Source organism: Giraffa tippelskirchi, chromosome 8 (assembly GCF_054371585.1).
Source record: "Giraffa tippelskirchi isolate mGirTip1 chromosome 8, T2T-mGirTip1v1.2.pri, whole genome shotgun sequence".
NCBI lineage: Eukaryota > Metazoa > Chordata > Mammalia > Artiodactyla > Giraffidae > Giraffa > Giraffa tippelskirchi.
The window spans coordinates 82,647,046-82,663,010 of record NC_137282.1 but is presented as its reverse complement, the minus strand read 5'-3'; the positions used below and the strand labels follow the sequence as shown (position 1 = coordinate 82,663,010).

At 42.8% G+C, this 15,965-nt stretch overlaps 1 protein-coding gene and 1 long non-coding RNA gene across 16 annotated transcripts in view; one reads left to right on the top strand and one right to left on the bottom strand.

Annotated features, from left to right (window-relative positions):
• Positions 1 to 4,230: 4,230 nt before the first annotated feature.
• LOC145518188 (uncharacterized) lies at positions 4,231 to 11,665 on the bottom strand. Its single transcript, XR_014062730.1, has 2 exons — positions 8,574 to 11,665; positions 4,231 to 6,065 (listed from the first exon to the last, which is right to left on the bottom strand). It is a non-coding gene; the product is annotated as an uncharacterized LOC145518188 (long non-coding RNA).
• Positions 11,530 to 15,965, top strand: part of CPLANE1 (ciliogenesis and planar polarity effector complex subunit 1) — a 99,302-nt gene continuing 94,866 nt past the window's right edge. For all 15 annotated transcript variants that reach the window (XR_014062729.1, XM_081522014.1, XM_081522021.1 and 12 more), the window contains exons 1-2: positions 11,530 to 11,644; positions 14,819 to 14,945. Coding sequence is in view for 14 of the 15 variants with exons in the window: in XM_081522014.1 (XP_081378140.1) it covers positions 14,865 to 14,945 (81 nt within the window). In the remaining variant the exon portion in view is untranslated. The remainder of the gene's footprint in view (positions 11,645 to 14,818; positions 14,946 to 15,965) is intronic.

Genomic DNA, 15,965 nt, shown 5'->3' with positions numbered 1-15,965 from the left:
TTGGAGCCCAAGAAAATAAAGTCTATCACAGTTTAAATGTTCTGCCATAAGGGTGGTGTCATCTGCATATCTGAGGTTATTGATATTTCTCCAAGCAATCTTGATTCCAGCTTGTGCTTCATCCATCCCAACATTTCACAGGATGTACTCTGCATATAAGTTAAATAAACAGGGTGACTATATATAGCCTTGATGTGCTCCTTTCTCAATTTGCAACCAGTCCATTGTTCCATGTCCAGTTCTAACTGTTGCTTCTTGATCTGCATACAGGTTTGTCAGCAGGCAGGTAAGGTGGTCTGATATTCCAATCTCTTTAAGAATTTTCCACAGTTTGTTGTGATCCACACAGTCAAAGGCTTTAGCATAGTCAATGAAGCAGATGTTCTTCTGGAATTCTTTTGCTTTTTCTATGATCCAACGGATGTTGGCAATTTCATCTCTGGTTCCTCTGCCTTTGCTATATCCAGCTTGAACATATGGAAGTTTTCAGTTCACATACTATTGAAGCCTAACTTGGAGGAGTTTGAGCATCACTTTGCTAGTGTGTGAAATGAGTGCAATTGTGTGATAGTTTTAACATTCTTTGGCATTGCCCTTCCTTGGGATTGGAATGAAAACTGACCTTTCCCAGTCCTGTGGCCACTGCTGAGTTTTCCAAATTTGTTGGCATATTGAGTGCATCAGTTTTAACAGCATCCTCTTTTACGATATGAAACAGCTCAGCTGGATTCCATCACCTCCATTAGCTTTATTCATATTGATGCTTCCAAAGGCCCACTTGACTTCAGACTCCAGGATGTCTGGCTCTAGGTAGAGTGATTGCACCATCATTGTAATCCGGGTCATTAAGATCTTTTTGTATAGTTCTGTATGTTCTTACCACATCTTAATATATTCTGGTTCTGTTAGGTCCATACCATTTCTGTCCTTTATAAATAGATAATAAATAAAAATAGATAATAAATACCCAAAATAAATAGGTAATAAATAAAAATAAATTTTAAACCTTAATCAGTTTGCCATGTGGGAGCTAGGACTATTGTATCATATCTCCAGCCCACACCTGAGTGCCTGCCTCTGTAATGAACATTTCCAGTTGAATGACTGCTGAAGCTCCTCATTCAAAACATGAGTAAATCACTCATTCCTCTCTCCCTACCCCCCGCCTCCTCCTGTTCCTCTGTTTTCTACCTTAGTCTTTATCATCTAATTATTCAAGTCAGACATACGGGTCTCATCTTTAAATTCTTTCCCTTCCCTCCAAATCCAATTAGTCACCATACGGCATGTGGGATCTTAGTTCCCAGACCAGGGATCGAACCCACTCCCCCTGCAGTGGAAGCAAGGATTCTTAGCCACTATACCTCCAGGGAAGTCCCAGTCACCAAATTCTAAGCAAATCTATTTATTTAATGAAGTATCTCTTCAATTACCTCAATAGTTTAGGTTTTTAGAGTTTAATCAGGTATCCTATTTCATTAATACACATACAATAGTCTCTAAGTGGTTTTCCTCCCTCTAATTGGACACGTTCATTTTCCCCCACACACTAAAGTAAGTTTTCTTTTCGAATGTAAACCTAAATATATTACACCCCTTCCTTTTCCTTCATAAGAAATTTCAGATTCCTGGTGTGACATGAGGATGCCACTGAAGTTTACAAAAGTAAAAACAAGAATCTCAAGTTAGTTTAAGCAAAAGCAGAATTTATTGCCCTTCAAAACTAAGAAGTCCAAATAATAGAGAAGCCTCCACATGGCTAGATCCAGAACTCCAGTATTTTCAGGGCTTTCTCTAGGTTGGCTCTGTCCTCCTTTGAATTATTTTTTGTCTCCTTCTGCAGTTTGCTCCGTAAGTCCTGGGAGAGCGTAGGCAGGGTCAAGTTTCTTCATTTTTGTTTGCTCTAACCCAGAGGTGAATTCAACAGACAAGTCCCAGGAAGGGCACCGATTAACTCAGCTTCAGTTACAGACTCAGTGGTTGTGAGGTGTAGAATCATTCTCCAAACAATACAGAAGAGGAAGGAAGTGCTTCACGAAAAAACTTGCATGTTGGGCACACCTCAGTCCACTGTATCTGCCACCTACCTTACCACTAAGTTCCTTGTGCTTTGATGAAAACTAAACCCATAGATCCAAGACACTCAGTGAACCCAGAGCAGGAAAGACACAAAATCATACCAAAGCATGACATCAACAAATTCTCAGCAAACTAGGAACTAAAAGAACTTCCTCAGCCTGATAAAAGGTATTTGTGAAAAATGCACAGCTAAAATTGTACTTAATGGTGGAAGACTAAACACTTTCTCCTTAAAGTTAAAAATAAGGTTTCTCTTCAACCAGGATTGAAGGTCCTGATCAGTGCAATTTGGCAAGAGAAATAAAAGACATTCAAATTGGAAAAGCAAAAAGCAGAATCATTCAAAACATAATTACGTAGAAGATCCCCAAAAATATACAGAAAATAGCAGAACTATTAAACAGAACAAATTTCTAGAACTAGTAAGTTTAGCAAGATCAAGGTCAATGTATATAAACCAATTCCAGGGCTTCCTTAGTGGCGCAGTGGTAAAGGATCTGCTTGCCAATGCAGGAGACATGGATTCTATCCCTGGTCCAGGAAGATCCCACATGCCACAGAGCAACTAAGCCTGTGTGCTGAGACTATTGAGCCTGTGCTCTAGAGCTTGGGAGCTGCAACTACTGAACCCACATGCTGCAACTACTGAAGTCTGCAGCCCTAGAGCAAAAAGAAGCCACTGCAATGAGAAGTCCATGCACCCCAACTAGAGAGAAGCCCCCACTCTCCACAACTAGAGAAAAACCTGCAGCAGTGAAGACTCAGCACAGTCAATGAATATATAAATATATAAAATTTTTTGAAAACTGCATTTCAATATACTAGCAGCAAGTAGTCAAAAACTTCTAAATACTCATTTAAAATAACATTAAAAACCATAAAATAAGATTAATTTTAACTATATATAAGACCTATACATTGGAAACTGAGATAGTCTTGGAAGAAAGTAAATGAGAAATACACAACACTCGTGGATTGGAAGAATAAACAAGAATATTAACCATGAATTCTCATAAAATGGATATATAGAGTCAGTGCATTGCCAACCAGATTTACAGCACACTTGTAGAAATTTACAAGCTGATTCTAAAATTTATATGGAAATCAGAGGTCCTAGGATAGTGAAAACATATTTGAAAAAATATGTTTCTAAGTCGTGTTCGGCTCTTGTGACTCCATAGACTACAGCCCGCCAGGCTGCTTTCCCCATGGGATTTCCCAGGCAAGACTACTGGAGTGGGTTGCCATTTCCTCTCCCAGGGGATCTTCCTACCCCAGGGATCAAACACTGGGAGCTGCAAAAACTGAGCCCTCAAGTCACACCTGCTGAAGCCTGTCACCCTAAAGCTTGTGCTCAACAACAAGAGAAGCCACCGCAAGGAACAGCCCATGCTCTCCACAACTAGAGAGAAGCCCATGCAGCAACGGAGACCCACTGCAGCCAAAATAAAATTTTTTTTTAAATCAAATATCCGTTGTTTTCACATATTGTCACACTTAATGTTTTTGTCAGTGTATTTGTTCTCCTGTATAATTCATATCCTGAAAGGAAAGGACTAGAGTCCATCCCTCTTGACACCATTTTTAGTGAACAAAGTAATTCAGATGCTAGCAATTATAAAATACACCAAAAAATGCTATAAACTTTATAATGTAAAAGGATAAATATAAGTAAAAATCTCAAAATATTTCCATATGAAGGCAACATGGTTACATATCTTGAAAAACCAAGTGAATTACAAAACAATTTGAAAAAAAATTTTACAAGAAAATAGGAGAACTAGTAACATAGCAGGCTAAATTGACTATAGCATATTTCCATACTCCAGTAATAAAAATCAGAGTTTATAATAAAAGTAATCACATGCCTAATAATGAGAAATATTAAATATTTCATTTAGTTTCAAGTGCCATCAATTAACCATTTTTAATGTACTACCAAGAAAAAAAATGTTGCCAATTAAACTGACATAATAGACTCATCACTTGGAATTTTTATTTTGTATTATTGAAAGATATATTTAGATTTTATAAGATAGAGTTTTATATCATTTTTCTCATTCATGAAAATAAAACAGAAGCTAAATAAATTGGTTAAGGTATTCCTCACATGATTTTACACTGATAGACTAACTTTTTGGACAGGGAAGGTTTGTTTTTTTTATTGAAATATAGTTGGTTTATAATATGCTACTTTCACGTATACTGCAAAGTCATTCAGTTATCCATGTACATATATATTCTTTTTTAGATTCTTTTTCATTTTCAGATCAATTCTTCTGAATTATTTTTGGACTCACTGATGGGATACACAATCCACCAGGATCCTTTATGTCCCACACCTTTGCATGATATGCCAAGAATGTAAAACCCAGATTGCTCTTACCAGCCATTTCTGAGGGGTTTTGCAAAGGTAACATCCCAAACAATGAGCTAGTCCACTTGCCATTCACAATAAAAGTGAGAAACTGCCCAGCTCAATGTTCCTCACTTATATCAAAAAAATCCACACTTCATCCACGTAGGCACCTGTGCTGCTGGCGTGGGAACTCGGAGTCATGGGGAAACTCATGAACATCATACTAACACTCTGCCTACAGCTTTTGCCTTAAGAAATAAAGTCCTTTTCTCCAACTACAGGCGTCTGGTGTTTTCTCAACACCATGAAACAGTAACAGGAGAGTTTGTTAGCTTGTGAGTGGGCTAAAATTCCAATCTTCACAAACCCTGAAAATATCAATTTATGTCCATAAAAGTGTTGGTGATGAGGCATTTCTTAAAAGTGTTCTACATTATATTCAGGGCACGTGTGACCTCAATCTAGATGAATGAGACGCGAGAGGACATGGCCTTATGGGAAAGACACTTCTTCTCCCTTATGATAAATCCATCAAAAGGACTGTTCTCCCTCTCAGGGTGATTGTGGCTTGCCTGTCTTAAGTCAGGGCTTCCCTTGTGGCTCAGCTGGTAAAGAATCCACCTGCAATGCGGGAGACCTGGGTTCGATCCCTGGATTGGGAAGGTCCCCTGGAGAAGGGAAAGGCTACCCACTCCAGTATTCTGGCCTGGAGAATTCCATGGACAGCCCATGGGGTCTCAAAGAGTGGGACACAACTGAGCGACTTTCACTTTCACTTTTGTCTTAAGTCATTGGTGTGCTGGGGCCCCTGGGACTGGGTTTTGAGAGCTGACTGTTAAATTTTCAGGGAATTTTTGAGCTGACTGATGGAAACTTGGAAAACATCATGGTGAGAAAATGTGCACCACAGAAACTGGCAAATACTATAAATCATGGTATCTCCTCTACCTTGTAAAGCAGGTTGTCAAATATTTACCCATCTCCACTGCTTTAAGTCCTATCTGGTCGATTAGTTAGCTGGGGATGGTACGACATGAGAGGGCAGTGTTACGTGCTATTAATGGACAGGGTTATGTACTATTAATGAGGCTGCTGAGATTCACCTCTGAGTGTGTGGAACAGCAGTTGTCAGAGAGTCTGCTAAGCTAGCACCCAATACCTTGTGTGTAGACTGCAATAGGAGCTCACTTTACATCCCCTGGATATGTCCTACATTTATTCCATATTATGTAACAAAAATCATAATCTTTCTCCACTTCTCTATCACAACCCTACTCATCCTTTAAAGGTTTGGGTCCCAACAGATGACCGCTTTTACTTTAATCTTTGTTTAAATGGTGTGTGTGTGTTAGTCACTCAGTCGTGTCTGACTCTTTGTTTAAATGGTAGCTTTCAATATGTTTTTAAACAAACCTTTACTTGAAATAACATACAGAAAAGTACACAAATCATATAATAATGTTTTCTCAAAGTGAACACCCCTGTTTAGCTACCACCTCATTCAAAATACAGAAACTTACCTAAAAGCACATGTTCTTTCCTGTGTCCTGTCCTGACAGCCCAGGTCTTGGTATTTGACTTACTTTTTCTTTCTGTATTAGTCATCTGTTTCCTTCTGATGGGTTTTCTGAAAGTAGAACAACTTCAATTGCCATTTAAACAAGACAGAATTCAGGACTTGAAAATTAAAAGGATGCATGTTACGACAATTACTGTTACATTTATCTAAAAATAAGGTCCAAGCCATGGCTGGGCAAGCTGTGGGCACACCCCTGCACAGCCCTCATCTGCCTGGTTACAGGTGTGGTGGGTCCACTTTTCCAAAACAGAGCCTCGGAAGAGAAATCAGAGAATGGTTTCTACTCTTGATGACACCTGTATTCACAGAGAGAGGGACTCATCACATTTCCTGTTATATCAAATTCAAAGCATTAAAGCATGAATATGGGCTTTTGCCACAATGCAGGGACAATTCAGAGAAGACTCAGAATATACACAAGAGGGATACTATCCAAGAGGAAGAAGAAAGCCCCTCTGGCTTAGTGGAAATAAACAAACAGATATGCCTCTGTCTCAAAATCTCATGAAGACAGGGTTGAAGAGAAAGTTGAGAGCAAAGCAGCTTTTCTAAATTATTGGAAAAGACTGTCCTTCAGAATGCTCTCTCTCCCTCAATATGGGGGTGATTCCAACAGCATAAAGCATGGTGACGTGTTATAATTAGAGGAAAGAGCTGAGTCATTATTTCTGACCTGCTTTCAGCTCTTACGTCTAGTTCAAGGCACAGAACATTCTCACATGTTCTGGGGAACTTGAGAGCAAGGAGACCCCCCTCCCCTGTAAAGGCAACAGAATACAGAGATGAAGGGGATGGCTGAGCCTTAGTGGGCATGATTGCATCATCAAGAGAGAAATTAGAGACTCTAGCTACAGACTTGGGCTTCCCAGGTGGTTCAGTGGTAAAGAATCCACCTGCCAACACAGGAGTTGGGGACTTGCTCCCTGAATCCATAAGATCCCTTGGAGAAGGAAATAGCAACCCACTCCAGTATTCTTGCCTGGGAAATCTCATGGACAGAGGATCCTGGGAAGTCTCACGGAGAGAGAAGCCTGGCGGGCTACAAGTCCATAGGAGTCGCACAAGTGTTGGACACGGCTTGGGACTAAACAACAAGAAGTTATAGACACCAATGCAATAGACCCAGGAGCCAACATCAGACATCCTGAAGAAAGGATTTTTTATTTTATAAAAAATAAAATTTGAATGCAAACACTCTCTCAATGCCTTTAGGGCACATAACCCCTCCTCCCACTCTCATTAGGAATCTACCTTGTAGATTGAGTAGAATGAGAAAAAGACATCTGCAAGGCACAGCATTTATTTGAAAGAGATTTCTCAAAGAAGAAATGGAAGTACCATTACTCATCAAGGTAAAGACTTTCCCTGCTACATATTGGGTTGGCAGCTCAAAAAGAATCTTTAATTAAAGAAAAAAATTTAAACTACATTTTGCTTATAAAATAGGTGTAAATGTGCAATCTTCTCACTTTACCACAAAAGAAGCCAGCCTGAAGACAAACAGCAGAGTGACGAGAACTAGAGAAAAATGCAAGAGCCCTGCCTGATCAAACCTGCAAGCTACCTGCTGACCCCATGGGTTAACGAGCCAATCAACTTCTCTTATTGCTAAATCCAGTTTGTGTGTGGTTCTCTATTACTTACGGTCTTTATTAGGCTTAAAGATAAGAAATTTATTAATAAATCAGCCAGTAAATTGAAACTTGGAATTCAATATAAGATGTCTAACATCCAAAACTGGACTCTTGATCACTGTACATTAATACAAAACTCAAATATTATTCCCTCTGCTGCAACTGCAACCACTTGCTACTTAAGGACTGGTCCAAGGACTGGCAGAATTGGTGTCACCTGGGAGCTTGTTAGGAGAGTTGATCTTAGGGCCCCACCTACCCCAAACCTACTGAATCAGAATCTACATTTTTAACAGGATTCCCAGGTGATTCGTAGGTATATTAAAGCTTGAGAAATACTGTTTTAAGTCATTCTTTTCTTTGGGTTCTGACAGCATGTTCCTTATTCATTGCTAATTACCTAATTTTCTATCTCCTCACCAAACCTGTGATACCCTTGAAGACAGGAAATATGTATTACTATTTTTAATATTCTAAGCACTTGTGAAGACTGCTAATCATCCACCTAAATTATTCTATCAGTCTCACTGGGTACACTGCTAATCTTTATTTCCCAGCCTGCTTTATGGCTAGGTGTGAACAGATGATGAAATTCTCTCCAAAACAACATAACCAGAAATACTGTGTACCACTGTACTGAACCCAGATCTCAAGACTGTGGGGATGCTCCCTCCTTTTCCCCTTTCCTTTGACTTGAATCCACTTGGACATCAGTCTTGATTATGCAACAAGATATTGGAGAATTACAGGATGAGTATCTCGAAGGTACCTAGATCTCTGAATAATTGTGTTGAGAAGAGCAAACCTAACAAACTAAATCACCTTGTAATAGTTACACAAGTAATTGCCTTTGTTCTCTAGGTCACTAATTTATGTTAGAGACTTTTTGATATGGTGCCCTAGTCTATCCTAAATAACTCACCACTCCATCTTTTTAAAATAATTCTTTGTTGCTGCACTGGCTTTTCTCTAGTTACAGCAAGCGGGGGCTATTCTCTAGTTGTGGTACTTGGGCTTCTTATTGAAGTGGCTTCTCTTGCTGCGGAGTCCTGGCTCTAGGGTGTGCAGGCTTCAGCAGTTGCAGCTTCCGGGCTCTAGTGAAGGCTCAATGGTTGTGGCACAGGGGCTTAGTTGCTCCACTGCATATGGGATCTTCCCGGATGAGGGATCAAACCTGTGTCTCCTGTATTGACAGGTAGACTCTTTACCACTGAGCCATCAGGGAAGCCACCACTCCATCTTATAATAGACCTCAGCTTATAATAATTCCCCTTGTTGGGGGAGAATGGCCTCAGATACACACAGACAAGCAAGCTCTCAGCAGCCATTTCTGCACTATATGATCCCAGCCATAGCTGACTGATCCAAGAGTAAATCCCATATCCAAACTGCACCACTTGAATTTTCCCTCCAAGAGATTTCCAATTCTGAACTGAGGCTGAGAGAAACTGGAGCTGAGTCAAGTTCATTAACAAGGATTTAAAGCTGCACTGCACGATACAGGAGCCACTAACCACACGCAGCTATTTGAATTTAATCAAAATAAAAATTTCAGGGTCTCAGGTGCACTAGCTTCATTTTATGTTCTTATGTCCTGACATGTAATATTTTATATCTGCATAAAACTCACATTTTTAGGAGGGTTGTTCAGAGTACCAGAATTTCAGTTTGGCAGTGTGGTCTACGTTGCCATCAGAAAACCAAACCAAAACTAAGTTACTGGTGCTCTACATTTTGGAATCAACTGGAATGTTAATGCAGTAGACTGTTTTGGACATCTTTAAAATGTTGATTTTGGACTTAATCAAGTGTGTTTGCAAAAGAGGAAAATAAGGATTCACTGCCAAAATCACCAGTTTTTGTTGTTCTTGTTCAGGTGGTCAGTCATGTCCAATTCTTTGTGATTCCATGGACTGTAGCAGGCCAGGCTTCCCTGTCCTTCACCATCTCCTGGAGCTTGCTCAAACTCAGGTCCATTGACTGGGTGATGCCATCTAATCATCTCATCTTTGGTTGTCCCCATCTCCTCCTGCCTTCAATCTTTCCCAGCATCAGGGTCTTTTCCAATGAGTCGGCTCTTTGCATCAGGTGGCCAAAGCACTGGAGCTTCAGCATCAATCCTTTCAATGAATATTCAGTCAGTTCAGTTACTCAGTCATGTCTGACTCCTTGCGACCTCATGGACTGCAGCATGCCAGGCCTCCCTGTCCATCACCAACTCCCGGAGTTTACTCAAACTCATGTCCATTGCGTCAGTGATGCCATCCAACCATCTCATCCTCTGTCGTCCCCTTCTCCTCCTGCCCTCAATCTTTTCCAGCATCAGGGTCTTTTTAAATGAGTCAGTTCTTTGCATCAGGTGGCCAAAGCATTGGAGTTTCAGCTTCAGCATCAGTCCTGCCAATGAACATCCAGGACTGATCTCCTTTAGGATGGCCTGGTTGGATCCCCTTGCAGTCCAAGGGGCTCTCAAGAGTCTTCTCCAACACCACAGTTCAAAAGCCTCAACTTTTCTGCCCTCAGCTTTCTTTATAGTCCAGCTCTCACATCCATACATGACTACTGAAAAAACCATAGCCTTGACTAGATGAGCCTTTATTGGCAAAGTAATGTCTCTGCTTTTTAATATGCTGTCTAGGTTGGTCATAACTTTCCTTCCATGGAGCAAGCATCTTTTAATTTCATGGCTGCAGTCACCATCTGCAGTGATTTTGGAGCCCCCCAAAAATAAAGTCTGCCACTGTTTCCCCATCTATTTGCCATGAAGTGATGGGACCAGATGCCATGATCTTACTTTTCTGAATGTTGAGCTTTAAGCCAACTTTTTCACTCTCCTCTTTCACTTTCATCAAGAGGCTCTATAGTTCTTCACTTTCTGCCATAAGGGTGGTGTCATCTGCATATCTGAGGTTATTGATATTTCTCCTGGCAATCCTGATTCCAGCTTGTGCTTCATTCAGCCCAGTGTTCTCATGATATACTCTACAGAGAAGTTAAATAAGCAGGGTGACAATATACAGCCTTGACAAAACCCTTTCCCTATTTGGAACCAGTCTGTTTTTCCATGTCCAGTTCTAACTGTTGCTTCCTGACCTGCATACAGATTTCTCAAGTGGCAGGTAAGGTGATCTGGTATTCCCATCTCTTCCAGAATTTTCCAGAGTTTGTTGTGGTCCACACAGTCAAAGGCTTTGGTATAGCCAATAAAACAGAAGTAGATGTTTTTCTGGAACTCTCTTGCTTTTTCGATGATCCAACGAATGTTAGCAATTTGATCTCTGGTTCCTCTGCCTTTTCTAAATCCACCTGGACCATCTGGAAGTTCACAGTTCAGGTACTGTTGAAGCCTGGCTTGAAGAATTTTGAGCATGACTTTGCTAACGTGTGAGATGAGTGCAATTGTGCGGTAGTTCGAGCATTCTTTGGCATTCCCTTTCTTTGGGATTGGAATAAAAACTGACCTTTTCCAGTCCTGTGGGCACTGCTGAGTTTTCCAAATTTGCTGCCATATTGAGTGCAGCACTTTCACAGTTTACATATTAGTCGGTTATTAAACGGTTTTCTGGAGAGCGCCACACACAGCCTGGGCACTCAAAGGTGTGTGTCCCAGAAGGGAACGCACCATCGTGGAGGTGAAACAGAACGATCCCAGCAGCGGAGGATGAGACCTTGAGCGGAAGGACGGGCGGCCGGGCAGAGGGGACGCAGGCGGGGAGGCAGCGGAGGCGCAGGACCGCTGGGAGGACGAGGGCGGGAACCCCGGAGACCCAGGGGAGAGAAGCAGGGTGGAACGCCTCCAGCCTCCCGCCCGCGCTCCCTGCCGGCTCGGAGCAGGCGCACTGGCGGCGCTCTCCCGCGTCCCTTCCCCGCCCTCCGCCGTCGCCAAGGCGCAGGCTCGCGTTGGGGCGGGCGGCTCCGCCCGTCTCCGTCGCCCTCCTTCATCTCGGCCTCGCCGCGCCTTCCCTGCCCCGGACGGGCCAGGCCCTGGCGGAGGTAACTGCCCGCAGGTTCCCGTCTCGCACGGCCCCAGCCTCCTCCCCTCGCCCTCCGGCCCGCGGCGTCCTTGGGTTTCTCCGCCCCCTCACGCCCTCGAGTCTTGGCGTGCCCGCGACCTCCCCAGCCCCGCCATCCCCCGCCGCACCCAGCCCCGCTACCCGGTCCCCCGGCGTCGTCCTCCCGCCGCAGCATGCTCAGCCTCTCGGAGGCGCGGGGTCGCCCTCGGCTGGCTGGGAACGAAGTCCGGTTCGGGCTCGACCTCGGCCTTGGACCGGGGTCCTCCAGCTCCTGCCCGGTCCCCGGTGGGCGCCGCGGTGGCAGCTCGCGGGGGTGGAGGGCGGCGCTGCCCCGCACGGTCCGGTGGGGAAATCTCAGAGGGGTCCCTGGGGATGATGACTCGTGCGAGGTGGTCGTGGGCCAACTCCCGTGGGTGACATTGGTGGGGGATAATTTGAGCGCGGAGGAATGGGCGTGATTTCTTAGGCTTGTCTGTGGTGGAAGCCACCGAACAACTTGGATTATTTCTCTGGAAATTGCTTTTGCCAGTGTGTTTTAAATTAAGATACGGGGAGGGAGGGGGGGTAAAACTTAAACATGTTTCTCCTCCTCATGTATTTTGTGTGATCGAGTTTATCTCTGTCGTCCGTTAACTAATTTGACATGTTTCATGGTGTTTGTTAGTATCCATCTGTAGGCTCCCCAGGTGGCGCTAATGGTTAACAACCCGCCTGCCAATGCTGCTGCTGCTGCTAAGTCGCTTCAGTCGTGTCCGACTCTGTGCGACCCCATAGACGGCAGCCCACCAGGCTCCACAATCCCTGGGATTCTCCAGGCAAGAATACTGGAGTGGGTTGCCATTTCCTTCTCCAGTGCATGAAAGGGAAAAGTGAAAGTGAAGTCGCTCAGTCGTGTCCGACTCTTAGCGACCCCATGGACTATAGCCTACCAGGCTCCTCCGTCCATGGGATTTTCCAGGCAAGAGTACTGGAGTGGGGTGCCATTGCCTTCTCCGGCCTGCCAATGCAGGAGACATAAAAGACCCAAGTTTGATCCCTGGGTCGGGAAGATCCCCCGGAGAAGGGAATGGCAACCTACTCCAGTATTCTTGCCTGGAAAAGCCCATGGACAGAGGAGCCTCCCGGGCTACAGTCTGTGGGCTCGCAAAGAGTTAGAGGGGACTGAGCTTCCAAGCACACACATCTGTAGGTACCGTTAGTGATTTTAGTGCCAGTCGGTGTACAGCACAGATAACCTTCGCTCTATAACAGGAGGTGATTTTCAGAGCTTTAAGAGACAGAAGACCATCTGTCATCAAGCTCTGTAGGGCTCTGTTTTCACATCTTGAAATGATTAGCTAGTTTTTTATCCTTTCCTTTTTGCCGCGCAGCAAGCAGTGTCAGACTCCTCCCCCACCCGCCCGCCTGCCCGCATCGTACCCGTGGCCCATGCGAGACAACCGTCAAAATCAGAAAATCAACATTCATCTGTTACAACCATCTAATCCTCAGTTTCTCTTTCTATTCAGGTTTTTCCATTTCTCCCATTTTGTCCTTTTAGTGCAAACATAAAGTTTACAATTTACTGACTGCATGTAGTTGTCAGGTTTTTCTCGTTGGGACTAGTTTTTCAATCTTTTCCCAACTTTCGTAACCTTAAAACTTTGCAAGGTTACAGATCAGTTATTTTGTAAAATGTCCCTCGGTTTGGGTTTGCCTGATATTTACTTGTGATTAGATTCAGGTTATGTTCCTTTGTACATATGTCATCGCAGATGTTTTTCTCCTTTTAACTGTTAAGTGGCAGTTGATTTTCTTTTTTTTCCCATTCTGATTATTTTCATTTTGATCCTTAGATACAATGGAATCTGCCCAGTTTCTTCATTGTGAAGTTACTCTTTTGTCTTTTGTAATTAATGTGTATTTTATAGGAAGATATTTTGAAACAATGTAAATATACCATTTTGCATCAAATGTTCAATTTAATAATTTACTTTTATATGATTATATGAATTCATGGTTTCCTGTTTTAGTCCATGGATTTTTAATACATTACTGTAATTTGTTCTGATGCTCAAAGTGTCCTCAATTTGTTCTATGGGATCCCTTTCATTATGGCTTCTGTGTCCTCACTTTGCTTGGCTTCAAGTCACTGTGTCAGGTTCTCCCACTCTGTGGACGTTTTCCCAAGATTCACTCAAGAATGGACCATTCACCCAAAATTATGCTCCTGTCACCCCAGTAGGGCTCTGACAAATGGGTCACGGCCTCAATTGAAACCATCCCCATACCCAGCATGGAGACTTGCTGGAAATCTTTACATCATATTATTTCAGGGCTTCACTTCTATGTTGTCTAGTTTGGACTTTCTTAGAGCTCTGTGGCTTAGGGCAGTTTGACTGCTTATGTGGTGACTAAAGGCTGCGACAGTAATTATTCCAGGGAGTAAGATAGAAGGTGTGGCGTGTCCTAGGTGGCTCAGTGGTAAAGAATCTGCCTGCCAATGCAGGAGACACAGGAGATGTGGGTTCGATCCCTGTGTTGGGAAGATCCCCTGAAGGAGGAAATGGTAACCCACTCCAGTATTTCTGCCTGGAAAATCCCATGGGCATAGGAGCGTGACAGACTATAGTCGGCCAGGCTGTAGGGGTTGCAAAGAGTCAGACACAACTGAGCTAATAAGCTCACACACACACAAGGTAGAAGATGTATTGCCTTGTATGAACTAGCCTTGTGAAATGCATAGCCTCACTTCCATTTTAGCCTTGATCAAAGTATTCAAAAACCCCCCAATTTCAAGGGATGAGGCATAGACCGGAGCTCTCAATGAGAGAGAGGAGTGTTAAAGTCACAGTGTAAGAAGAGCATATGGATAGGGGGTATTTTTGTGGTCATCTTTGGAAAGATGAGAAAGGAATCACATAGAAACTATATTGTTAAGATATTCTCCAAGTTCGTGTTTATTTTCATAGTCTGAGGAATAACTTGTCAAAAAAGCAAACATGTTTTGCCTGACTATTCAAGATTAGATACTGAATCAAGTATCAGCATTTTACCTTAAACAGAGAGTTAACTTGAGCTAATGAAAAAGTCATTTACTAAAACTATGAAAACTCTAAGATCTTCAGTAAATATTACGGGGTATTATCATTTTTTTTTGTTTTGATTTTTACAGCATCTTGTGACTTTTGACTTAATTGGTCTTTGATATCTTAACAAGCATGGAGATAAGATTAGAAGTTTTGACCTCAACGAGTATCAAGCAGAAAAAACCCTGGCCACGAGTCTCCTGGTTGGGACAAGTAAGTTTTTCTTCAGTTGTACAATGTCAGTTGTAATATGTGTTAAATGTGTGCTTTGCCTCTAAGATCAAAGAATGACCTTTAAAAAATAAAATAGCATCTGTAGAAGGATCGCTTGCCCACTGAACAGGATTTTGTGTATTTGTGTGGTAGGCAGAGGCTGGCGGAGATGGGGAGGAAGCATCAGTCTTTCTGTGGTCTGATCACATTTGTCACCTCTCTCATCACTCTCTTGCTCCTTTTCTCCATCACCTGCTTCATCTTCTTCACCATCCTTTGTTGCTTTGCTCTTGGAGTCCTGGGATGGTATATCATCCTCAATCTCATCTTCCGGGCTCTCCTGGGAATTCTGGGACACAGTTTCTTCACCCTGCAAGTCCCAGTTTTTGAGATTGCCCAGCCAGAAAGCCTCTCTGCTTTGAAAATGAGCATGGCTTTTTCATCTACAGGGTCTTTTTTGAGCAAAGGCACATGTTTGGGGAATTTCGTGTCCTGGTGAATCTTGGAATACCCACCCAGGTGATGACACAGCCTTGTGTCTAACTGGAATAAGCTCAGAACATTTTCTGTATGTTTTCTAAAACTGAAGTCTAGGAGCACATGCCACTGCTTCAGAAATGAGAAGTCATGTCTGTTTAAGTAAATACTTTTAACCTTGCCCATACTACTCTTCAGATTGATGGGCTAACAGCAGATAACTCAGTTTGGGCTAGCAGAATTGGAAGACACTCCTATAATTTTAAACTTCAAATAAATCAGTGTGGCTACTAGGTCATCCTACCTAGTAATTCTAATAAGAGGTACTTTAAGATAGAACAAAAAAATCTTCAGGTTATGTAATCAGCCTTATTGTTGGGACCTCTCTGATGGTCCAGTGGTAAAGAATCCACCTTTCAATGCAGGGGATGTGGATTCGAGCCCTGGTCGGGGAACTAACATCCTGCTTGCCACTGGGCAACTAAGCCCGCACGCCACAACTAGAGAAGCCCTTGAGCCACAATGAAGACCCAGCACAGACAA